Source organism: Centruroides vittatus, unplaced genomic scaffold (genome assembly GCF_030686945.1).
Source record: "Centruroides vittatus isolate TY-2023 unplaced genomic scaffold, ASM3068694v2 contig_12, whole genome shotgun sequence".
NCBI lineage: Eukaryota > Metazoa > Arthropoda > Arachnida > Scorpiones > Buthidae > Centruroides > Centruroides vittatus.
In genome coordinates, this window is record NW_027120767.1 from 486,581 (window position 1) to 514,161 (window position 27,581).

A 27,581-nucleotide genomic window follows, 5' to 3' on the forward strand; every position below is an offset into this window, starting at 1 on the left:
TCCACTTGGCCAGCTCATTGTGAGGTGCGAACTCGACTGACTACCAGCGTTCCGTAGTTTCATCCACTCTGCCACTGGTGGGCATCCATATATTCAGTATTACATTTAATTTTAATTCTAAATTATCAAACATTATAAATTTCATTTAAATCTCTATATAATTATTTTAATAGTTATGAATTTTACTTATTTATTTATGAATAGAAAAAACTGCACAAAATTAGACAATAAATTAGAAATATTAAATTTTCTATAGAATTGAAAAGCATTCTTTTTTACAATAATTACATAATTAAACTTTGTCTCTTCAGATAAAACAAAAATTGAAAAGTGACAACAATGATTAATTTCAAAACAATGTATTTAAGAAATTTCTGTTGTTATTTTTATATATAATTAAATTTTATAAATTTCTGGATATTAGTTTTTCTAAAAGAAATATGAATTAAAAATTATTAAAACATTAATAGAAACATTTAGTTTTATATCATACATTCAATGTAAAGAGTTAGCATGTGTGTTTATTTTCTTACAAGTGAATGAGTCAGGAGAAAGTAAAATGTTTTATTTTTGACATTAAGAATAATATACAGAAACTTTGTATAAATAAATACAATTGAAATTACAAATTTTCTAAACATTAAATATTTTTTATTGTTTAACAATAACACTATTCAAAACACCAGCTCTAGAATGAAATGATTTCTCAGCTTTTTTTCTGCAGTTTTATTCTGAACTCATTACTTTAATTTACATTAAAAAAAGTCGACTCTCTTACATAATAAATTGTAAAACACGATGTGAATAAGAAAAAAATCTATTGTTGCCATGATATATTACAAAAGACAAAGTGCTAATTCCTGTAGTTCATAAAAAATTTACATATGTAACCTGTCATTGATTATACATATCACTCGTCCAAATAATAACGTTAATTGAATCAGTCAAGATTAGAGAAATGAGAGAATACGTCAAAATGTGATTGATGCAATTAAAGCTCTTACCGAAGTATTGGAATTTAATTAAAGAAAACACCCTAAACGGAACAAGGACACTTTTATTGTTTCTTAAATATTCTTAATAGAAATCACCTGACTGCCCTTGAATACTTTATAGAAGGCGATATTCAAGGGCAGATGCCTTATATACATCATCAAATGAACCAAGGACGGAAAATGGGGATGAACGAGACCTTGGCATTGGACCTGGGCGTTGGATCACTTTCCACGATCACGAAAGAGTATTTCATCAGCCATCTCTTTATGGGAACAACTCCAAAGTAAAAAAATAAATAAATTGGCATATTTCTTTCATAATTATAACTTATTATATCATATCAAATAATTTCAGAAAACAAAAGTTTTTAGTTGAAAATTATTTACGCTCTAACAATACATCAGACGGACCATGACCATTTTTAATGGCATCAAATGCCATTGGTTAAAATCGACGTGTCAACGCTGCGTGATTTTTCATAATTGCTACTATGCATATATATTTACACACTATAATATTAATAAATGCATTTCTTATCCATGCATATTAATAGGTAAGTTCTAAATTTTATATATAAGCTTTATTCCAATCATTATTTCCAGGCATATTTTAAAATTTATATACATTAAAACAAATTCATTTGTAAAGTAAATGTCAGAAGTCATTTAGATTTAACTGCCTTTTCGACTTTTAACATTTATAAATGTATTGAGGACTAATTTGCACATTTATCTCTAATGTTTCTTGTTTTATGTATGAATTAGCATTTTTACATGGCTATAATTTAGTATTACGACGCCCACTTGTTGATAAAGCGCTGCCAAATTCTTAATTATAAAGGTGGAACCGTTTCATTATGAAATTCGACTCAATTTTCAAACAACACCCATTAAATTCTACAATTCTTCGAAGATTTACCCGAACATTTGACATTCAAGTGAACTTCCAGATGGTTTTTACTTTCGTGAAGCATTAAAGACGAAATTAATAGCAAAAGTAATCGCCGAATTCCTTCAAACCAGAAAGATTTTTGAGGGTAAAGAAGAAAAACATTCATAAACTGGGTTGCTAGATAAATATACATACAATTTGTTCGAATTATAATTAAAATAACTATAACAAAATTTAATTAGTGATCTTTTCAATTGAGTTTATCGTTACTGAATAAGGAATTTCGATTTTAAAGGTAGACAATACTGAAATAACCATCAGTTTATACGTTCTAGAAGCTTTGTATGTGTATCGCTAATTGAAAAATCATATTCGTAATAGGAATATAGAATAAAAACTGGATAACCTTAATCATTTACGATAAGTTTCGGTGGGAAAAGCTTTCTTCCAAATATTTAACACCCGTTCCAGTTGTTTGTACGATTTTTAATTAGTAAACAATTCACAAATATATAAATAACTTTGCTTCAGACTTTTTTTAATTTTTAAAACATTGTGTTAAATTACGAACGAGATAAATATAAAATGAATTCCCAGACAAGATTATAGAGAAATCAAACCATGTCTAAGGTAGAATTGTGCAGTATTTTTAATTTTGTCAAGTATATTTTTAATCAAATGGTGATAAAATTAGACAAATTAATTTGTGAATATAATCATCGTACAATATATGTTAATTATAGAAGAAATTACTAATTATAATGGTTTGAAAAGGTATGAACCTAAAACAAGTCATTAAATTTAAAAAACAAATTAACGTAATTACTATATGTTAATTCTTTTTAAAATAATCTTAAAGACAGTTAACGAAACTAAAGTCTAAGAATTGTTACTTGTGTTACTCGTGTGTATAAAAAATCATGTCAACGAGGTATACTCCTAATGGCTAAATATATATTATTATTATTATTTATAACGTTACGAATATTATGAAAAATGAATTTTTACAATGTTTATTTTCTTAAAATCAGAAATTTTAAGATGTAATCAATTTGATTTGATATTGTGAGCCAAATTGCTTTAATAATAAATAATGTTAAAGCAATTTTGTGTAAAATAGGTCTTTGCTAGAATAAAAATACTTCGAGATCTAGTTTAATTTATAGCAAATGTAAGGCACGTGAAGATGAAAAGAGATATAAACTATCAAAGTAGAAGAAGTTTTAACTCTTGCAGCAGTTAAAATGATGTAGTGCCAAGGAGTTCTTCTATCTTTATAATCTGATTGATGCTGAACTTAATTGGAAGAATTTAACAGAAGCCACGTCATTTCAATGTGACGAATATAATAACTTAGATTCGTCACAATATGTCGGTCATTGATTTTCCCAATAAATTAATTCAGACTCGCAATAATTTATTTGATTTATATAACGTACTGACTGATGCAGAATTAAAATTACGCAGGCCTTAAAACTAGGGTTTCTCGATTCCCGGTTTTTTCCTTGTCCCGGGATAGAATTAATTATTTTTAAGATATACAAAATATCTTGAAATGAAATGATGTAATTATTTTTCATTTTTTAAAGTAATTTAATACGTTTTCAACCTCCAAAATCATATTAATAACGCTGTGTAAGATATTAAAAATTATCTTTGAATTACGTAGAAATGTTCACTAATAGAAAAAAATTTATTGAAGTTTGCTGGAAACTGCGTACAACAATAAAAAAATGTGACTTTGAATTGAGTTGAAAATTTAAAGAAAAAATGAATTTAGATCAAACTTCTAACTTAGAAGGTAATTTTTGATACAAAATATTGTAAATTTTTATAAGATTTTAAAAAGCAAAGATGGCAATACTCCGATCACTCAATTTAATTCTTACTTTAGTAATAAAAAGTCTTGCTACCGAGAATGCCCTTTCCGATTCAATTGATGTGATTGGAATCGTGTTTAATGCATTTAAGAGAAAACAGATGTTATGTGTTTTTTCACCCGTAGCCTGGAGGATTTCTAGTTCATTTTCGAGATTGTAGTACTTCTTTTGCTCTCTAGTATTCTTGATTTGTCTACCTCAGATGCTTTAATAGCGGTAGTAAGCTTGTAGCCCGATAATTGGACAGTTCGTTTGTCTTTAATAATTAGGTTTATGAAGAAAAACTTCATACTTGCAGACTTGGTACTCGTTTCTATCCTTGCCCAATTTGCACAACCTGGCGTTACGCAGTTTTGAAGCTACTGGGCATGGTTAAAAACTAAAATAGCATAAGCGCAATTATTCCAGATATTACAGGCTCAAACAAGTAAAAAATTTTCAGAGTCCTGCCACGAATAAGTTATGCATTGATTATTAACCATTTGTAACATGCCATAACGAGCAAAAATTTAAAAAACTAATAAGTAGATTTAAAATTAATAAATAAAAATTTATTCTGACAGTTTATGAGTTAATTATACTTTCTATTTGCAAAATTTTTAGAACTTTAACACAAAATAAGAAAAAAGTGAATTTTTAAAAAATTTGCGGGATTTCCCGGGATATTTCCCGGCTTAAGAAAACAACCGGGATCCCGGAATCCCGTTTGAGAAACCCTACTTAGAATGTATTAAACTATCATAAAATATTCTTTGTTTGGTGAATTTTTAGCATTGGCTTTTTAGTATTAGCGAGGTTGAGGCCGAAGTTTTCAACGCGAAAACGTGTACGTCGGACGTTCAGCGCCGCCTTCCTGTAAGCCCAGAAGTTTGACAGTGGCGTTTGGAACGTCAGTAGAATCATGCTCGACGTTCCAAACGCCACTGTCAAACTTCTGGGCTTACAGGAAGGCGGCGCTGAACGTCCGACGTACACGTTTTCGCGTTGAAAACTTCGGCCTCAACCTCGCTATTATCTACGAAGATGCAGAATTAAAAATGTAATCAGGGCCGTGGAGAGAATTCACTAGTCCCGAGGCTAGGAGGGCCCACGGCTAACACGAAGCTCTTGCTTTATTGCAATTCTTATCTTTTTTCTTTATGCATTTTAAATTACATCAATTGATTTTTTACATTTCATAATTAAAATTTTATTAAACCAATTCTAGTATCGGTCCCAAGGGCTACAGCCCGACTTCCCCTTTCTCTCAAAGCCCTTATTATAACAGTAGACGATTTGGTTTCTCCAAAAAACACTCAAAAATTTAGGCAAGAATTATAATTATTTAAAAAAAGAAATCCAGCTTTTTATTTATTTATTTTTTTAATTTTTTTGGGCTAATTGAAAGAATTGCATAAATAAAAACATGTAGTTTAACGAAGCGTATAATTTAGTTATATTTTTAAAGGTTAAAGATAAACTTATTATCTCTATCTAATCTGATGTTAAAGTAATTTAAACAAGAAATAACAAATTAAATTTCTTAACTAAGTTTTTTCTGGAAGAAGAATCATAGGAGTAACCTTATCAAATTAATTATGGAGTTTGGTAAACATTGAAAGATGTTGTAAAAGCATGAAATTAGCGGATTAGAATTCATCCTACTAAAACCCGAAACCTGATAACTTTCCACTTTGAGAAACGTTGGCAAAATCTCATGTAAGCCCAAATAAACTTAAACTTTCGCATAGAAATATATTTACCAATTATCATCAATCAAAAGGATGTCATTTCATAGGGAATTTTTATAACATCGCGTGAGTAATTTATGACTAAATCGTGGTAAATAATAGAGTACTTCACAACTGGGCGCATAGGTAGACACTAGGCATCTTTATCATTCTTTGCCCAGTGTCTACCTGTGCATCCAGTTGTGAAGTAAAGAATAATTAAAAGAAGACACGATTTCGGAATAAGTCAATTCTCTTATTGATATTTTAAATGTCGAGAGTCAAAAAATGTCTGATAACGAAGATTCTCTTTGAATGAATTTTTGTAATTCATTATAATTTCTCAATAAAATACTGTATATTTACCACGATTTAGTAATAAATTACTCTCGCAACGTTATAAAAATCCTTATGAAGTGACGTCCTTTATATTTTATGGAAGAAGAAAAACCGAAATTGATTTAGTCTAGTGTTAAGTCACGCGAGTGTATGGCCAACGAAAGGACAAATTTACAATAAAACAAAACTTTAAGTTTAATGTGGAAAAAAAACAACAATCAACAAAACACTCTTCCACCTCGCGTGATGATACGCAGGATTCTTTTACAATTCCGACTTGAAACCTCACACGTGTAGGCGAAGGAGGAGACAAAAATAACAAAGGGGAACACGTGGTTCACACACTATAAGCGCGACAAATTTATAACGAGTTACAAATAGGATATTCACCGGAATATTACAAACTAGGGTTAAAACTAACTTACATGCTATATAAAGGGTGAAGAAGAGTTAGATAGATATATAGAATTATATATAAGAAGGGATATGGAATAACGATGTGTCCTCGAGATCTCTATTTCGCTGAACGAGCCGATCCTATTCTTTCTCCACGTCTGCTCCGTCCCAGCTCCAAACCAAGAATGACCGTTACTCCCGTTCTTTTGCCTCAGGGTCTTTTTCTTCTTTTGTCCTCCCCCTTACTTCCTGGGAAAGGACTGTCCCACCCGCAAGGAAAGTGAAAATAGAAAGATCGAGAAACAAAGGAGAGACAGAACAAAGAATTGAAGGATTAAATATTAGGCTTATAACTATCTACAAATATACAAAATTATATTGGTGTATCACCACACTAGTTTACTCTCCTTAAAATAGAGAATATTTTATTATAATTATATATGGGTTTGTCTTCATCTGTAGAAAGTTCTCTTGTTATTCTCTAAGTTAAGGCAAGTAAATCATGATGACGAGTGAGCGTGATCTCAATATTTTAAAATGTGAATATTTAACAGGTTCTTACTTTTGTAAGATTAGATTTACTGGCCTTCCTCTTCTCTGATACATGAATAATGAAAATATAATTTGACCCATCCCAAAATCTTTTTCCTCCTCCTCCTCCTTCTCTATGACATTTCAAGGTGTGGGATAATTTATCCGTCAATCAAACAAGAGTTTTATTATTGTAACGATCTACACGGCGTTGTATTACAAATACGTATGACGAATACAGCTATCATTGTCGAAAATTACAAACAGTTATGAAAGGAACGTATTGAGAAATAACTTTTATAATTGGATAATTTTCCATTTGATTAATGGTTTCATTTATAAACCGTGACGTATTATAGAAATTTCCTATTTGGTATTATTTATTTTATTAATAATAAATGGAGTAAGTTCATTACAAATTATATAAATAAATAAATATTAAAAATATTATTCAGAAAATAATATAAATTAGTTTAAAAGTAATGCTACAGTAGCTAATTTAATACGGTTAATTATATAAGTAAAGCAGTGTCTTTCGATATGTCGTGCGATAGTTTAATTGAATATAAAACAAAAAACAAATGTAATATTGTGACAATTAATCCATTATCCTTATAAAATTATTTAATATATTTTAACAAACGAAACAGTTAAGCAATTATATCAAGATGGCCGCTTCCTGATTAATGTCTTTCTATATTATTAAATCATTCTAGTTAAATATATAATATGTGTTAGAGTGGGAAATTTTCTATATACAAATCTGTGGGAAAATTCAAAGAATGTTTTTATTTTAAGAAATGCCTTTATATACGAGAGAATCGATGTCAGATAATTGGTAAAATAAAGGCTCTAGAAGGTATTTTCAATTTAATTTTTATTGGTAAGTTTTTCTCTCGTAGCTCTTACATTTTTTTTTTTTTCCTCACAATTCGTCATATGTTAAACATATACTAATGAATTAATTTATTTAAAAATGTATAATTGAGTAAAATGTACCGCTTAATGTAAGAAAATTGATTTTTATTTTGCATTTTGCGCCTGAAATGTTATCTTTTCCTCTAGAGACTTAAAGAAAGCTTGGCAAATTAAATTAGAAAACTTTACTACAGACTTTAATAATATTTAAATAGATACACAATTAAAGTTCTTTTTCTTATAATTTTCATTAAATTTTAAGTTTTCGTTTTTTAAAAAAAAAAATTGATGTTTCCTATAATATAATTGCAATTCTCTTTCTCATCTCCTCACTCTCTTCCTTTCTCCAGCCTAGATCCTTAATTAGCTCACATAATCTATATTTAAGCAAATTTATTATTTATATATTTAAGAAATGTTGCTTAAATTACATATAAAAATGTCAGTTTAGCTTCTGATTAATTTAATTTATAATGCATAGAAAAATAGTGCAACAGGACTGAAGGTTTTAAACTGGATTGGTTATGTACTGTACAGTACATTGATGAAGTGTATTAAACAATTAAAAAACTAATTATAAATAATATTTAAAATATTTTAAATTATAATTTATTTAATACCTTTCATTACGTTCTTTTTAGAGTTAATAACTAATATAAATTCATAATAATAATAATAATATACAAATTATAAATTATAGATAAAACTATATTTATATGACTAATTTAAGATTAAACAATTATAATTTATGAAATTAATAATAAATTGATTTGTTTTTAAATGATTAATGATATAAAAATTTCAATAAAACTTGAATTAAAGTTGTTAAAATTTAATTGAGTATTTAAGAACAAGTTTTTCTACTGGTAGAACAGCTTTGATTTTAATATATTTATAAGGATATAAATAAATAATATCTAAAATTAAATGTATAAATACATTTATTTATTCTTATTTTTAAGAGATTTTTTTTTCTCTGTAAAAAATGTTTATGCTTATTTCTGAGAATTAATACTACATAATTTAATTTTATGAGAAAAGAACTGCTTAATAATGTAATTATAGTCATTAAAATACTTTTATAAGGTTATTAAAGAAAAGAAGAGTTTTAATAAAAATTATATTAATTTTTATGTATGTATGTATATGTATGGTTTAATATATAATATTATATTACTACTACTATTGTTATTGCACTATAAAATAGTGCAATAATAATAGTAGTATATGAAATACTATATACTACTTCTGTGTGTATTATCTTATATATAAAATGTAATCTTTACTTTTTAAGTAAATATTATTATATAAATATAGAAGTGTTGTCTGTAAATAAAATAGATAATTATTTAATTAAGTTTTAATTAATTAATGTTAAATTAAATTAAAAATTAATTAATTAAGTGACGTGTTTGGAAATATTATTATTTTTTATAATAGATTGAAAATTATTATGTAAGGATTAATATTAGAAAAAATGCTAAATCATTGAAACATTGACACTCAAGTATTTAGTAGTATGATTGCTACTTATATTATTTTATTATTTTAATAATATAATATATAAAAATATTAATATCATTATTTTGCATGTTTTAATTGTAATTATACATTCAAAGATATTGAAATTATTAAATTCATGATATGAATTTAGAAATAATTTTGTATTGAATATTATGTAAATATAAACATTATTTTTCCAAAAGTTTTTCTTTTGGATTATTTTAATTATTTTATTTAATATTTTCTTATTTAATATTTATATAATATTTTATTCCTGTATTTATTTATGGTGCAAATTGAATTGTTGTCAAATTCCCTGGATTTTAAGCATTTGTTTGTTTTTCTTTATCTTAAATTAAATTATTTCCTACGTTTTATATTAAATTATAATTTTGTTTATTTTTAATTTTAAATTCTTTTTCTTACACACCAATACTTTGATTTATAATTCAGATTTTCGATTATTTATTTATTTTATTCATAAAAAACTTTAATAAAATGAATAAGAATAAATTATTTATAAAATAAAATGTAAAATTTTCTCTGAGTCTAATTGAGAATTATGTACATTTAGGAAAAACCTAAGTGATTATTCTATTATAAAGATGTAATTTGTGAATATTCGTCTAAACCAATGCTTGCTTCATACAAAATAAATGCAAAAACATTATATTATGAATATTATAACAATTTAAAAACAATATAATTTAATTTTAAAATGAAAATTTTTTGCCTAACAAAAATATTAATTCAAAAATGAGAGCCGAAATGCGTGTAGAGAAGGAAAATAGCGATGGTCATTTGAGGGATCCGGATCCCATTTTCACGGTTTTTCGCGAATAATTTGGATATCTCGCGTTAATTTTTAAATTATCAACATTCCTAAACAGTGCCAAATTAAGCCTCTAGGGCCTTTACCAAAATTTAAATTGGGGCCCAGTTAAATTAGTTACTTCTAAACAAACCTTTAATAATGTCACCTAAAGTTTTTATTAATGATGGCGAATACAAACACTAATAGAATATTTTATTATTATTCACTTATTGTTTAGCCTATATATTTTTTTTCTGTACTGAAGCCGGGCCCTTCCGAATTACGGGCCCTAGACATTTGTCTATTAGTAAATCCAGCACTGTTCCTATGTTTGTGTACCGAACATTTATGGAAGCAAATGATGGAAAAGAGGACTTCTTTAACTCTGTCTAACCTAAAAATGTCCACCTCCAAACAAGGAAATGAATACTTTGAAGGGATTTTTGTTCAAAAAATAAAGTTCCCGAAAAAAATGGCTGCCGTTTAGAGGTGGTATTTAACATTAAATAATAAAATACTTCTCGAAGAAACTGTGTAAATATATGAAAATTTTCATATAATGGATTGGATTAATGGGATGCGGCAACGTAATACATGGGTAATCCCAGTGCCGTAACTAGGCAGGTGCAACAGGTGCACCCGCACAGGGACCACTTGAAAGGGGGGCCCAAAATGCATGTATTTGTTATATTATTTTACCAAACCTTATTAATTAAGGGGCCTAAATGCTAATTTTTGCACAGGGCACGGAAATGGCGAGTTACGGCACTGGGGTAATCCACCCGGGAGGACTTCCTATGGGAAAATGGGCCCTAGGGCCCCTAATTAAGTGTTAGACACAGAAAATTCGGACAACTCACGTGTCCGTGAACACACGACCAATTGCCAGCACTGTTCAGTGGTTTTATTATATGATGAATTTTAAAACCTAAACAACTAAATTCTTACAAGCTCTGTAATAAGTATTTAATTAAAGATTCTTTAACTTTAATCCATTATGCTTATATTTTCACATAAAATGATTTCAAAATTCAATTATGTTTACATAATAATTTATTTTTATTTTTTAAAACTCTAACGAAATTTCTTTATCGTCATTAATTATGTTAAAGTTAATTTTAGTTGCATGATTAATTCAAAAAATTTGATTCCAGAAACTCATTATTTACTTTTAAATTATTCAATTTAGATTATTTAAATCGATTTTATTTTAGAATCTAATTAGTTTTAGTCACATTTTTCTTCTAAATACTGGAAAGAAGTGGACAAAATTTAAAAAAATTAATTATACAATTAAATAAGTATACTGTATATGTGTATACTCGTGTAATACAGGGTAGGATTTACACATACACTAAACAATTTAGAGTCCAGTTCTTCACACGTTAGGCTAAAGTTCAAGGCCTCATATGCTTTTATGAAAGATGAAAGGCCTCTTATACGTTGCATTTTATAGGTCACAAGATTGAATGGAATCTGCGCGAGTTTGCGTGTATGTAACATGTATATAACGTAGGCAATAATTAATTAATCCTAATGAATATATATATAGCACCTATGTAATGTATTATGTATGCATTTCACTTCAAAAACATGATTTTATGTAAGTTTCTATTGATTCTGTGTAGTAATATTAATTAATTAATATTACATTCGTTCTATATAACGTACTTCATCTTACAGTGAACACATTGTACATTCGTACAATGTGTTCACTGTAAGATGAAGTACGTTATATAGAAATTTATTATTCGTATTGTACTAAACTCGTCGATTCTTTATATAATATATAGGCTTTCAGAAATTATCAATACACAATTTGTCTTTATAAATTATATTATATCAATATTGTCATTTATATTATATATATATATATCTCGTATACTATATATAATATATACTTTACACATAGTTTATCATTACACATCACAAGAATATACCGAATTTATCACCAGCGCATCATAATCTAAGCTTATAATTTTATACATTTTAGGTTTATGGTGTGCTGTATATATTTCCTAAATAATGCTTATAATTAAAATATAAATATTAAAAGGTATAAATAAAAGATTTTCGGTGTATTTAAGAGCATCTTCATTATCATATGTAGCAATTAAAGTGTTTTGTTTACTGTTTTTCTCACGGAATATTTTATACTTTGAGTTGGGAGGAGTTGGCACTGTCAAGGTTTCAACTACTTCGTATGTCACATGATATTACATCATAAACTATAACTTGGGGGCAATTCTTACGTATGTAAAAGCCAAGGTTTCCACCCAACCCTTCTATTTGTATTCTTGCCAAAAAATGACTCCTATATAACTCTTCTTTTTGACAATCTGGTTACAAAGCAATGACTAAATTCAAGCCACGCGTTCGTAAGTAGGGCATATTTACTTCATACTTACTCCTTTTTTTTTTTAAATATAAATTGTATTAATTCTTCTTCGTGTATGTTCTTTACACTTAATTTTCTAGTATAAATTATATACTTTTTACGAGTTTTTTCGATAGAAAGTTAAATTAATAACATGTAAATCCATTAATAATTTTTAAGCCGTGTCTTTGCAACAATTGCATGCTTTACACTTAATATATTTAACAAAAGAATAGCATAGTTAATCCAAATAAATGCATATTAATTAATATAATCGTTTTTAAAGCTGCAAGACAGCGACGTTATATTAATTTTAATAACTTTAATCTAATCTGTAAGTTTAACGACCCTTTTTTTTGTACTTTGTTTATACTTTGTATATAGACGAACGAAAAAATACACGATAGAGATAACGGCGTATCTATAAAAAGACACGAAAATATAAGGATTGGAGCTTGTTTTATTGGTCTACTACATATTTTTCTCTTTCCTAAGAATGTTTATTTGTTAAGAAGGCCATTAAACTGAATCTTTGCTAAGTGAAAGCAACGTTAACAGTTGCTATCCTTGAAATATTTATCTAGGAATTAATTATATCCTTGGCATAGAACTGTCCTTGATATTTTCATTCTGAGTTTTAATTTTCGACATTTTATTACTTAAAATCTAATTCAACGTGCCTTTTTTTTATATAAAAGTTCTTTTTCTTGTCAGAAGTTCTTTATCTGGAAATGTAAGAATGAATCTTTGTTTGCATGAATAATTCAAATTAAATTCCTATGCGATTAATTATTATAATTCATAAGCTGTTCGAAACTTGAATTTTCCAGTTTGATAATTATTTATTTTTGTATATATTTATTTATTTATTTATTTATTTTTTGTGACTGTTATGTCGTTTTGTTTATGTCGAGTCCACAACCACGCCTTTCATGTTAATCAATGATGCAGAGTTTGTTCTATTGGCAGTTTATATTTTATGATTTTTAATATTACATTTATTCAATTTTTCTATAGTTTAATTGATGATATTTTACAAAATTTCTGCATAAATTAAAGCGAAAAAATTCAACACGAGTAATTGAAAAAGGTGCGTAAAAATTGCATTAAATTACATGCAATTATTTATGCTTATATTCAACATTACATCTTATTATCTAAGAATTAATTTAAATCGAATTTTTTACTACTTAACATTTGTATGTCTCGAGTTTTCTTCGTTAGAAAATGTAATTTAATGTCTCAAATAAGAAAATTTTAATTTTAATTAAGATTTCTGGACGTTAAAAATAAAATAAAATAAAATAAAATAAATCCCATCTTTCAGTAAAGTTTCTGTCTGTTTGTTGATTAAAATTCTTGTCTAATTAAACAAAAAGATGGAAATTATACAATGATTTTAATAGAGAAAGAATCGAAATTAAGGTATTTTTGATAAATCTTTCAAAATCTTCATCCTTTATAGGGATATTAAATGTATTGGCCTTAATTTATTCGAAGGAAAATTTTATGTGTGTCAAATAAACTGTTCCACTTATAAAAATATCCTCTAATTAATAATTAAGCTAACTGGTTTCGCTTATACTTTTTTCGACAAAAGGAAGCTGCGGATTATGAGGGATGTGACATCACAACAACATCCTTTCTCCTAAATCTCATTTAATGATTATCAGTAGAGAACAACATTGTTAAGTACTTGGACGAGTTGTTGGGAATTCGTTTTATTTATTTCGAGAAAAATTAAGATAAGCTCGAATTTCGTTTAAATTAACAAAGGTAAGAACATTACTTTTAATTTAAAAAAAAAAAAAAAACATTTTTAATCACAGGCGAACGTCGTTTTACCTTTTACGTTCGCAAGTAAGCTTAACTACGATTTATTTTTATTTCTTCCCACGTAAATGGTGTGAAGTTACAGGTATATTTTATTAATTTAACTTATTTAAATGTTGTGTAAATTTATAGATAAGAAAATACACGTGACATAAACACGTCATTAAGCTCTTTTCACAGATTTTGTGAAAGATACTGCGATAACAAATGAACGTATCTTATGTTTCCTTCCCTTAAAAATTATTATATTTCTACCATTTTTAATACTAATTTCCAATTTTAATTAATGTAAATCTATTAATTAACGATAATATGCGTATTTTCTTCTTAAAACGTGTAATTTTTGGCTTAAATAATTAAAAATTCTTGCTAAATCTTGCAATTGTAAACAGTATATTTACTTAAATTGTGAAAGTTAAGTTTGTGCAACTTTGATATATCCATTAATTGATAAAATATGGACGTCAAAGACTTCTCGTATCATTAGTTGTAATGACAAAGTTAGTCAGATATTGTTTATCGTGCAGAAAATAAAAATAAATATCAAAATATTGTAGAAATGACTTGAATTAGCATTTAATACCGTCAGACTGTTCAAGAAATGAAAGAAAAATGTTCAAATCTTACTCAAACTAACTTTAATTTAATCGATTAGAAGTCTGAAAGGTAAATATGAGTTCTACTCTTTCATCAGTTGCCAAAATCTGATTAAAGGGATGATAATTAACGAAGGAAAGTTTAAATTAACAAAAAGAAATCTAATTTTTAAGGTTAAAAATAGATAAGATAAAAAGAAAAATTCTATTTGATTAAAAACGGTTCGATTTTTAACAAACACGTAAGTAAACGACAGCAATAATTAATGGCACATGCTACAAGAGTTCAACAACTCGTTAAAATTGTTAAAAATTAAAAAAAAAAGACGTTTTATTACAATTAAAAATAAAATAGATCTTTGAAAGAATATGAAAGTCCCTATCTGAGTTAGATTTATAAAACATAAATTATAAGATAAATAAATCTAAATATTCACTTTATAAATGTGAATGTCCAATAATCGCGTGTTATTCGAATGAAATTGTCATTCTTTTTATTCTTTTACAGACTTGTAAAGTCGAATTTTATGTAGAAACATTAGTTATTGATCAAACCATCAAAGTACAGTACTGTATGAACATTACCATTTCTGGCTTTTGACCAAAACTAATGAATAATTAATTATCTCAGTCATAAATCTAATTTATTTCTTGTACACTTTGCTATATATTTTTATCTCCAATATATTCTTCCAATTATAATTTGAATTCACTAATCTTTATCAGAAGAAAAGAGAAAGACAAATAGCACACGTTTGTGTCATTACAAAGTACAATAAAAAAAAATTATAATAATAGAAGAATCTTAGGGAATCTCTTATACTTCAACCTTGCATATTATTTTAAAATAATCGTATAGATAAATTCTGTTTATTGTATTCATTATAAATAGATAATTTTATCGTATTATTTCGCAATATTTTTATCTATAACAAAAGTTTTCCATCAAACCACAGCCACTAAAGTACTCCTCCCAATTATTAATCATTTTATCTTTGAATTTGTGAATTTTTAAGTGTCTAATTCTTCTATTAAATAACAATAAGTATCCAGTTTACATTGACTGGATAGAGTGCTTTGTACTTTATGGAATTAATTAATTAAATGCTTGAGCTAAAAAAATGAAATGAATCATCTGTCCGATTTAATTTGGATTTTTGAATGTTTATGGAATTATTATCAGTTAAATAACCTTGTGAGAAATTTGGCCGACCTGACCCCAAAACTTCATGGAAGATATCACTGCACACGTTACTTCTCTTGTGTAGTTTTGATAAAACGATAGACTAAATCTGACGGAGTATTTTCAATGATAGACACTTTGACAAATTTCCGAAGTTTTTCCAAATTTTACTCTATCAATTTTAATTTTTCTTTATAAATTATTATTAGGTAAGTCGCCATTTTTATCATTTTCGATGTTTGTACGAAGGTATCGCCTTGCATTAATAGAAATCTCGTTTTATCTCATAAGCTTAATTGAAACAGAAGGCTTAAACAGTGGTTTAAAGTTTAGTATTTTTCTACAGAAATTGTATTTCTTTAAAAATAAGACCGCATTATTTAATATTTGTAAAGTATAGAGCATTGACCATAGCAAGAATTGAAATTCTTTCAGCACGCGATACAATATCGTATTAAGCGATCAATGACATAGATTGGATTGTATAAATTTGATTCCTGGATTTAAATATCCATAGATTACACTAATAGGATAATTAACTAGTGATTCATGAGCTCATTTGTGCATTAGCGATAAAAGAAAGGATTAAGCTCTTATGGAAATTTGGATGATAAGAAAAAGAAAAGTCGACATTGCAATGGATATTTGATGGTAGAACTTACTCAAATTGCGTTAAGAATTAATATTTAAGGTGTGTAAAAATGTTAATTCAATTAGATTAGTTATTTTAAAATGGACTTCTTGATCTATTCATTTCGTAGATAAGAGTATTCTTATCGGGTGGATTAGATAAGTTAAAGTTGGAGTAGTGTAGAGTAGTCAATTATTCATTTTTTTCCTATGATAATTTAATGATGTTTTTGTTTTTTAAATTAAAAATAATTATTTTTCAGTGTTGAATTTTAAGAAGATTTCGAGTTTTTGACCTGCAACATGCGTTCAGTACCAGTACACGTTTGCTGCATGCTCTTTTTGGTATTCCGCTTGGAAAATGTTCATTGCCACGGTAATCATCGCCACCATTCGGGCATTCCGCCAACAAGAAGTACTAAAAATGTCTCATTCTGATCATGATCTTCTGCACAATCAAACCGGAGATATTCCGGATCACAGATTTTTCCTGACGGAATTATTTAGTAAATATGGTTACAATGGAGTCATGACCTTCGAAGGATTTGAGCATCTTCTAGAGAATCTAAATCTCGGTGGAATCATCATCAAAGATCACGATTTATCGTCCCACAGAGAGGATGATAACGGATTTAAAAATAATCATCCTCATCACGAACATACGCCGTCACTAAAATCACAACATGCAGAAGGAAGTACTGCTCCTCCAGAATTAATGAATCAAGACGACCATGTTTCTCACGATGACCATAATCATCATCATCATGAAAATCACAAATCAACGGGTATTTTTCTTTCCTTTTATACTTGTTACAGATAATTTTAGAAAGTACCTCAAATTTTCTAAAAAAATAATTCGATTTTACAGAAACGGATCAAAATAAACTGAACAATTCTGGAGCTGGAATTTGGCATTATATGCCAGAATTTATAAATATAACATCATTGTTTCAACAGCATCACGAATTTGCTAATCAGGATAATAATGTGGTTGTAGTTCGGGAACAAGTAAGTCTATAATTTACGAAAATTTTGGGTTAATGTTACCTATGGTGCCAAAATGGCGGCTCGTCTCTGATTCCAGCAAACAGAAGAAAGGAAACAGTGGGGACTCACGTTCTAACCTAACCTAACCTATTCAAATAATTTGGTTGGTAATAATTATGGTAATTTATTAGAATAGGTTAGGTTAGGTTAGAACGTGAGTCCCCACTGTTTCCTTTCTTCTGTTTTCTGGAATCGGAGACGAGCCGCCATTTTGGCACCATAGGTAACATTAACCAAATTATGTATTGTTTCCTATGTAAAAAAACCATATAATTTTAAAATGGTTTATTAATAGGGCTGCTTGAGTGCCGCTGAAATATTGAAAACTTTTAACATCCACAATAAGATATCGCCGATGGGTTTTCTCCATCTCTGTCCAGCAATTATCTACGAATTAGACCAGAGGCATTGTATAGAAATATCATCTTACTATAGCACAAACAATATGCATCTAGCAGCATCCACGACTGATGGTAATTTTTTTTTTTAAATTAAGATAATTTAAAAATCTTTAAGGGTGTCAATTTCGGCTTTTCTTTTACAGTATGGCTCTATTCGTCTTTGGCCGTTATTGTAATCAGTTTGTGTGGTTTATTGAGTGTGGCAGTCATACCAATCATGCAGAAGGTCTTCTACCAAACATTATTACAGTTTTTAGTTGGTTTGGCTATTGGAAGTTTATCAGGAGATGCTCTCTTGCATCTTCTTCCTCACGTAAGATTTATATCGTATTCTGAAACAATTAATCAAACTTTATTATTAATTTATGAAAGATATAAAGCAATTTTAACAGAAAACAGTGTAATAGCATATTTTTGATCGTTGAACAGGCTATGACCGTTGCCGACGAACATAGCCATGGTGAGGAAGCCAGCAACGAAGAAGAAGCCATGGTGTTTAGAGGGTTAGTGGCATTGGGTGGTGTTTATTTTTTCTTTCTGGCTGAAAGATTATTAAATTCTTTTGCTTCATTTCGTCAGAAGAGGAAAGCAAAGGTAAAATTATTTTCGTATAATCCGTATATGAATTATTTAAAGTTATACTTAAATTATTTTTCTTTTTATTTAGCGAATACGTCTTCAATTAGAAACTCGCGATAGAAAACCAGAAATTAATATCGGAGAGAAATTATCTGATTATAGAAGAAGTTCCTACAGAAATAGTTCTGAAGATAAAGAAGTACTTCAAAGTAAGTTAATCGATAACAATATACATTATTAATTCTCTTATATAAGATCTACTCTGATGATTTCCTGTAAAGGTTTTGCTTATAAATATACTTAAAACATTTACATATGTACACCTAAAAAATTCTAATTTAATTCTATTTAAAACGGTTAAGTTTAATCGTTTAGTTTCGATTGATCGAATAGAGTTTTGACTATATCGATAGGATAGGATAATTTTTAATCGTTGTAAGAGGAATATTTAATTGCATAATTAAATTTATTCCGAACTTTTATCTTGAAAATTAAATTTAAAAATTCTTTTTGAAGTGGGAACAATTGGCATTGTGGATCTATCAAGAAAGTGCAAACAGTAAAAGAAGAATGAAAAATATATTTTGTTTCTAAAAATATATAACATAAATATAATATTTCCAGCTTTTATAAAATAGAAAACAAGTTTCCTTTCTTATGATAGGAGATAAAATAGCTATCTGAGAGAATTGATAAACTTTTCATGAGTAGACCCTGTAATCTAAAACTTACGGCGGTGTGGTGATGCATTCATATGGTTTGATAGTGATTCCGGAATTGAATTTCCTCCGAAGCATTAAATTTTTCATACATTTTTCACATTATATTTTCGAATGTTCTTTTCATTCAGAGTCCTCGATATTTACGAGTCCAAATGAGTGTGACTTAAAGCAAAAAAAAAAAAAAAAAAACAAATAAAACAAAATTATATAATATTAGAAACTCGACAGAATTGTTTTGGGGATTTATTATCCAATTTTGATATAAGCATTTTTCTTTAAAGATCTTATATTTTTGTTTTCAGCTATTAAAAATAAAACTATACAAGATGATTTTCGAAGGGAAAATTTTATATTATAATAGAAATTAAACAAAAATCCTTCAAAATCAGTCACCATTTATCCATTTTTAGTCCTTGGGAATTCGTTACAGACGTTTGATTTTCGCAGATTTTTTTCTTAATTTTAATTACACCCTTTATTTCTAATTAAAACAAGAGAAGTGTTTTCACCGATGCTCGTTTGCCGTAAATTCGGAGCACACGTGCATATTAAAAAATGCAAATTTCCTAAATTAAGAATATTTCCAATATACGGTGTGTGTCGCTTATTTAATTTATTAGTCGTATATTATCAGAATCAACACGTCCCAAGACGTGTAAATTAAACAAATATCGCTTATTGTAATCACAAATTCGTTTATAATTATCATTATGTTACTAACGATAAATTGAAATTTACTAAGACGGTTGATAACAGCCAACTGACAAAACAGGTAATATTGGTTAGAAGCCATGTTGTTCCAACAAAAACGTTAGTACAACGACCATAATCAATTTAACCAGATGATTGTCAAAGGCAAACTGATATGATTTCTATCGATTAAAGAATCTTCATACTTGATGCATTACATCTTTTGATAGTGTCTGAAAAGACCGTTGAGGATTGTTTTCGAAAAGGATGGTTTATTAAAAATAGGCATAGAGACATCTGAAGTTGCGTCTGTTGAAGAGAATATCATAAGCAATACTCCAAAAGATGTGGCAAAAGATTGGCAACTGACAAGGAAATTTTCATGTCTGCTATGAGAAAGTTGTTACTGAAGCATGCTCTGGAGCATTTTCTGATGAAATTGAAGAAAATCAACATAAAGATAGTCTAGGTCTAACAAATGCTCAGATATAAGAATCTCTGCAAATACTTTATCGTGGTGTACAGTGCAGATGCGTTTATTTTCAAAATCATTATGAATACGAGCATTTCGCTAATGAACTATTGCTAATAATAGCCGGTAAATAATGCTGGATGAACTACTCAAGTAATTATTATTATAATTAATAAAGTCTAAGTTAGTTATTAAATTTACTTTTAAACGTTTTAAACATGCTTTTAAATTATCTGATTCAACAAAACTAAAATTTCCACTAATCGTGGTCTAATTACTTTCACGATTATTGTTATTAGTAAAGGTTAGTTTCAAAGTAATTACAATGAGTGGCAATTACTGTATAAGGAAACGATCATCGTAATTTTTAACGTTCTTAATAGCAATTAAATAGAAGATCGAGATAAATATCGTGACACGTTCGACAAATCGACTCCAATTTCAGCAAATCACGAGGTGTTTTGTCGTTTTCTGGTTTGCAAACACAATGTTAACGCAATGGGTTTGCTTTTTATGGGACTGCTTTGAAAACTCATTAGACAAATTCGGGGATATTTATATCTAGGGCCGGCTAATGAATAATGAATTAACGTATGCGTCATTTTATAAGCATATGCAACACTTGCAAGCAGTGTACAATGGCACTCCTTTATTACAAAAATGAACAATTCGAAAACCGCAAGACAAATTTTGTAATTGTAAATTTAGTGTAAAACGTACTTACAGTTTATATGCATATTTGTATAAAGATCTTTTCCATGTGATGCCATAATGCATATAAAGAGTTTTCCATGCGATGTCATAAAATTACACGACACACAATTAATCTGTTTAAAATCAAGTCTTTTTGCATCTTGTGTTTTATTTTTTACAGTAATTTCTTTTAATTTCTGCAACCCGTCTCATAATTTTGAAATTTGTGTCTTATTTTACTAAATTTACTATTGTTCTTACTTTCTGCAATCCTTCGCTTGGTTAATGTTACCTATGGTTCCAAGATGGCGGCTCGTCTGATTTCAGCAAGGAAACAGTGGGGACGCACGTTCTAACCTAACCTAACCTATTCTAATAATTTTGTTGGTAATAATTATGGTAATTTATTAGAATAGGTTAGGTTAGGTTAGAACGTGCGTCCTCACTATTTCCCTTCTTCTATTTGCTGGAATCAGAGACGAGCCGCCATCTTGAAACCATAGGTAACATTAACCCTTCGCTTAATTATAGATAAAGGGTGTAATACGAAAGTTCTTTTAAATAATTTGTCAATGCTTGTCGAAATATTTATAAATTCTAATTTTATAAATAACCTCGTCGACGCTTCTTTTATAATAGGAAAGTTGTAAATCATCACATTACAAACAATACAATACTCGAAAGTAATTATTTACGTCGCTTTTTATTTAAATTATTCATTATGGTATTGTTTGATTGGCTTTTGCAATTATTGAATTCAGTCTCAATGTCAGCAATGCTGGCAGGAAAAGCTGTCGTAAAATTAATAAACAATTACTTTCGAACATTTCGCAATTGCTTTTAGACTGAACTAAACGTGAAAAAAAAAAAACGAATGATTGAACAATTCGGTTGGACTTTAAATAAAATTTTTTAAAGATTCAGTTTCGTTCATTCTGTTTCGTCAGATTTCATCCAAATCAATCGAAAATTATATATACAAATCCTACTAGAAATATGACCTTGAACAAGCCCGTAGCTGGAGGAACCAGGGGATGGCTCAGCCACCCTGAGCATCCCTATTATTCCAAATAACTAAATTCTGTTTACAAGATGTAAATAATCAGATTTTAACCGTTTATAATATTTAAAAAATTGACCCGATCCCTTTCCTTTTCCTCTTTAACCAGACCTCCATTATAAGGCTGCTATAGTAAAGCCACCCCTCTACTACATAGGTCTAGCTACATTCTCGTCCTTGAGTTGTTATGATACTTGAATAAAATTGCCTTCTTAATATTCAAAATATTTTCGAACGAGTTCCGAACACTAGCTTATATACAGAGACATTCCTTTGTTTAACTCGATGTTTTCGTTATTATATTCATTCAATTGTAAAATACGGTTTTAGAAACGTCTGTATTATATAATTATCGCAACTAAACAAACATAAAGTATTGTATTGTATAAGGAAGTACGTGATATTATTTATTATCGACAGATATGATGCAATGTCGTGTTTATTTCGAGCTATTTTTATCTCGATACTGTACCTGAAATGTTAATGTAATTAACAATTATTAAAATAACTAGTTATTAATTCACATAAATCTTATATTAATCGATTCCGTATTGTGTAAAATTTGTTTTTCAAACTATTTTTAATTATTTTTAATGTTTATAAGGTCTTAAATATAAAATTTTAAGGTAAAATTTATGCCGTTTTGTCTGCGTGCAGGTGTTTCTAGAGCAGGTGGAAGCTTGCTTTTTGCATTAATCATATACAAAAGACTATTTTTATCAGAGAATTTATCACAAGAACGAAGAGGAGGAGAAAGTAAAAGATTCCACGGTGCTAATTCGTTTAATTATATAGAAAAACATACTAAAATTTTAAAATTTCAATTGGTATACTTATACTCAAAAAAGTTATGTGAAAAACATATGTCCTTTTTTCATATAGGGAGTGTCAGGGGGTAAGCATCCAATGGCTAACAAGTAAATAAAATAACTAAGTAAATTAGCTAATTACTTACTTAGCCATTGGCTTATTTAGCTGCATATCACCTAGACGATCCCACATATTGATTATTCGTTTGAGTTTCATAGAGTGAATCAGAAATTTAAAAAACGAAATTGTCAAAAGTTTTAATTATTATTTCCACTTAGTAACAATATTTTTAAAACAAAAATAAAAGTTCCAATAAACCCGTGGTTAATGTAACCCTTGGTGCCAAGATGGCGGCTCGTCTCTGATTCCAGCAAGGAAACAGTAGGACGCACGTTCTAACCTAACCTAACCTATTCTAATAATTTGGTTGCTAATAATTATGGTAATTTATTAGAATAGGTTAGGTTAAGTTAGAACGTGCGTCCCACTGTTTCCTTGCTGGAATCAGAGACGAGCCGTCATCTTGGCACCAAGGATTACATTAACCCAAAACAGTTTATAGAGTTTTAATCCAAAGTAACTTTTAAGAATCTTTCCATTTGTAGGTTTTATCCAAAGTAAATTAAAATCTTGAACTGGTATAAAATCGCTTAGAAAAGAAATTCCATTTTCGATATTGATTCAACATCAAAAATATTTCGGTCGTTCCTGCCATATTCAACATCGCTCCAACGTTTACTTAAATTCCACCACTTAAAAAGGTAATAATATGTGAGGAATTTGTGGCTAATGCATTGATAACAAAGGAAAAATAACCGTCTGGTTTAAATAAATGTTTATAGAAACGAGAAAATTGCGTTGAAAATTATAGAAAACGAAAAAATCTAGAATAAGGTAAAAATTTTTAGTTCAAATAATACATATAGTTAGAATCGGATGTGCATTTTGAGAGTTCCACAATGAGGATTTTATTTGTAAGAATATTCTAGCAGAATAAGTACACATCGACTTCAATATTCCAAAATGATTCTACTGATAGCATGACTCATGTGGATATCATCAAACAATATCTTTACTTAAGCACTTTTAAGGCCTCCGCCTCAATTTTTTTACAGGCATTATACAGATATAGATATAAAATAAAAATATTAATAATGAGGGCAAAGGCCGGGTATGCCGGTTGAGTTAATGTGGGCCCCCTGACAACGCCTTTTCTGAGTCATAAAATAAGACTTTACAACGCCAACAAAAGTATTTTCTCATGTACTACTCCAAATTTTCATGCAGATGTATGTAGTATACGTATACAAATGACGTAATACATTTTATCATACGTCAATGTTACATTATGTCGTCACAATTTACTTTAACTGTTAACATCTAATTACTTAATGATACCCATTTCGTGATATCTGCGTTACGTCCTCTAATTTAAATACTGTCGAGAAATGATTTTCTTTTATTATATTTATATCATTATTACATTCTAAATGTATTGTTTACATTATTATTTTATAAATTCTTAATTAATTGAAGAGAATTATTAAAGAAAAATTGCTAGTGAAGGACACCATTAAATAATGATTTTATTAAACAGATTTAAGTTTGTTTATAAATATAATGAAAAAAAATAATTTAAATAAAAGTAGGTTACTAGCAGATAGGGCCTACATCTAGTTTAGGGGTTCCAACCTTTTTATGTATCCCCTTTTAAGAAAGGAATTTTTCTATCGACACCCTTCAATACCATATATTATTGATATATAATATATATATATATATATATATATGCAACAGCCTCCTATATAACTTTTAAAAGGGCTTTTCAACGGGGTCACGGGTCAGCATTGACCCCTTAAGGGTCGATGAAAGTTGAGAGAAGTCGATAAAACTTTGCAAATATAAAGAAATTATTTTAAAATATTTAAATTTTACTTAAAAAACAATCGATATTTTCTATTTAATATATTTATATTTTTTAAAAACTTACTTTCTTTTCTTTTAAAGAGAATAAGCGAACGTATATTGCTAAGTTGCGTGTCTTTTCTTATTTAAAAATAATGCAATAACGTATATTTCGAGATGATGAAGGTTGCGACAGAATGCTGAATTAATTCTCGGATATCGATGAAACTAAATTATCATCATTACTTTCAATAATACATGGGAAAGAGCAGAAATTTCTTCTCTGAATTGAGTAAACTGTCACAAGATTAATAATGCTCGATATCTTTGATATAACATTAATATTTCACCATTTGAAATGAGTAATTAACGGCTCTAGTTAACACTAGCGTAGGCCTATATGCTAGTGTTAGCTGGATAATAGACCTATATTATACAGTCGAGCTTCCAATAACGGCCACTTTTAAACAACGGCCATTTTTAATGTTCAGAGGCTTGGCTATCAGCCTACATAAAATATCAATAAGTAAATACTTGAAATTTGTCTAACGTTTTTGTATTTAAGTCTAGAATATTTACTCTGTTTGAGGACTATTTAAAAAAAATAAATACAATGTAACCACAATAATCAATAGGTCTATAAGTTATTCACGAATACAGATAACGTGTACATTTATGAATTAATGTAAGTTATTCTTTATTGCTGATGAAAAATGCCATGCTCTGTGTGTATCAATGCAGCTGACAACTAAATAATATATTATCAATATTGTTAATTACTAAATTCTGGTTGGACCATTTTTCATAATTGGATCTACTTGTCGAGTAATATTTTAACAAAGATTGATATATAAAGACTTTATATTGTTTCTGTCCATTAAAATTGGCTAGAAGCTAACTAAATGTGGTTTCTTTAAACAAATATCGAATTATTATGAGATTTTTATATCGGTAAAAACATCATTACCTACATATTTGTATTAGTTATGTATATATAGATGGACATCCACAGAAAATTTTTCAGGGGTTAAAGCTTGGAGACAATTACATCGATTAATTTTTATTTAATTATTTAATTTTGGAGGGTTTACATACGTAAATTATAGAATACAGTATTACACCAAAGCATCCCACTGTCGAGGATGTAAGGTTACATAACTCAATCACTTTTACGATTATAATTTATAGAATTTTTTACTCGATCCCAGGGAAGTGCCCTATTTTCCCTCTCTGGAAGGCCCATGTACATGGGCCTTCCAGAATTAATGTAAAATTTACATGATTACATAAAGTTTCATAGTCTGTATATATTACAAGGTAGGCCTAATGTTTATATAGTGAAAGTAATTTAATATTAAAAATGTATTTAGCCACTGAATTATATAATATACAAACCCAGACAGAGGGGCAACAGAGTTTAGTCCGAGAACCCCATAAATTTAATCTTTTATATATATATATAAATACATACTACGAATATGATATAAAGTAATAGTTTCTTGTGATAAGTGATGAGAAATCAGTTTTTGTTTTATTGATTTTATTCACATATGCGACTAACCTGGACCCAATCTGACTTCTCCAGTCCTTATAAATACTGTATAGAAGCATTAAAGTGAAGGTATATAAAAAATAAATAAATCATAAACTCTAAAAAAATATATAATTTCCTCGATTTACTATGAAATATTTAATGTAACGAGTAACTTTAATCGTCACGCAAACATGCTACAGAATTAAATAATTAAGAAATTAATAATATAAATTTCAGTCTGATTTATACATCTTCCTATTCAAATGATCGACAAGCGTTTTAACTTTAGATTTCGTTATAAATCATACAAAAATAGTAAATCAGAAACGAAATTATCTTAAAATATTTTCCTCGGGTGTTAAGTTTCGCACTTTTAATAATAAAAAAAAAAAAGAAGAAGAAGAGAAAATAATCTATATTTCAATTTAAATTTTAGTATTATGATAAATCGAGGAGGAGTAAATTTAAAGAATAATTTTAGTCAGCTGGGTAGTATTGCTGGAAATTTCTATCTGATCGATACCAACGTGAAGTATAGAAGACATATTGGACTCTTCGATATTATTTACTATATGTTAATGTAAAATTTTGCTTTACAGTAGCGTAATAGACCCCCGGGCTTTCCATTGATTTTATAAGTAAATAAATGAAGTAAAAAGAGAAATCAAATAAGTAGTGAAGAAAAAAGATTTGAATGCGACAAACATACACACAATTTTTCAGGGGGACAAAGCTTAGAAACATATAATTGCATCAATAAATCTTTTTATAATTTTTGGGGTTTTTTTACGAGTAGATTATAAAATGCAGTATTTTATCAAAGCATTCCGCTGTCAAGAGTTTAAGGTTACATATCTCAATCACTTTTACGATTATAATTTATGGAATTTTTTACTCCATCTCAGGGAGGGGCAAATGTCCGTTTTGTCTCCCTCTGAGGATGCCCATGTATAGGATTTTACTCTTCATCCACAGTGGTGAATGCAAGTTTTCTCCTAATATCGTTTCTAGTCACGCTTACATGCGTTGAATTAATTCATTTATTTATTCAAAATGGTTAATGTTACCCTAG

The 27,581-nt window shown here is 28.4% G+C and overlaps 1 protein-coding gene across 5 annotated transcripts in view; it reads left to right on the forward strand.

Annotated features, from left to right (window-relative positions):
* The first annotated feature begins 1,477 nt into the window (after positions 1-1,477).
* The window catches only part of LOC136983409 (zinc transporter ZIP10-like), a 34,499-nt gene continuing 8,395 nt past the window's right edge, over positions 1,478-27,581 (forward strand). Inside the window, exons 1-7 of one of the 5 annotated variants that reach the window (XM_067280166.1) lie at positions 1,478-1,549; positions 16,860-17,381; positions 17,465-17,604; positions 17,939-18,116; positions 18,188-18,357; positions 18,474-18,638; positions 18,712-18,832. In XM_067280166.1, the coding sequence (XP_067136267.1) occupies positions 16,958-17,381; positions 17,465-17,604; positions 17,939-18,116; positions 18,188-18,357; positions 18,474-18,638; positions 18,712-18,832 (1,198 nt within the window). In that variant the 5' untranslated portion in view covers positions 1,478-1,549; positions 16,860-16,957. Of the gene's footprint in view, positions 1,550-6,986; positions 7,093-12,252; positions 12,356-14,007; positions 14,131-15,914; positions 16,176-16,859; positions 17,382-17,464; positions 17,605-17,938; positions 18,117-18,187; positions 18,358-18,473; positions 18,639-18,711; positions 18,833-27,581 lie in introns of those variants that run through there. The other 4 variants (XM_067280159.1, XM_067280132.1, XM_067280150.1 and 1 more) reach the window with 4 other exon arrangements.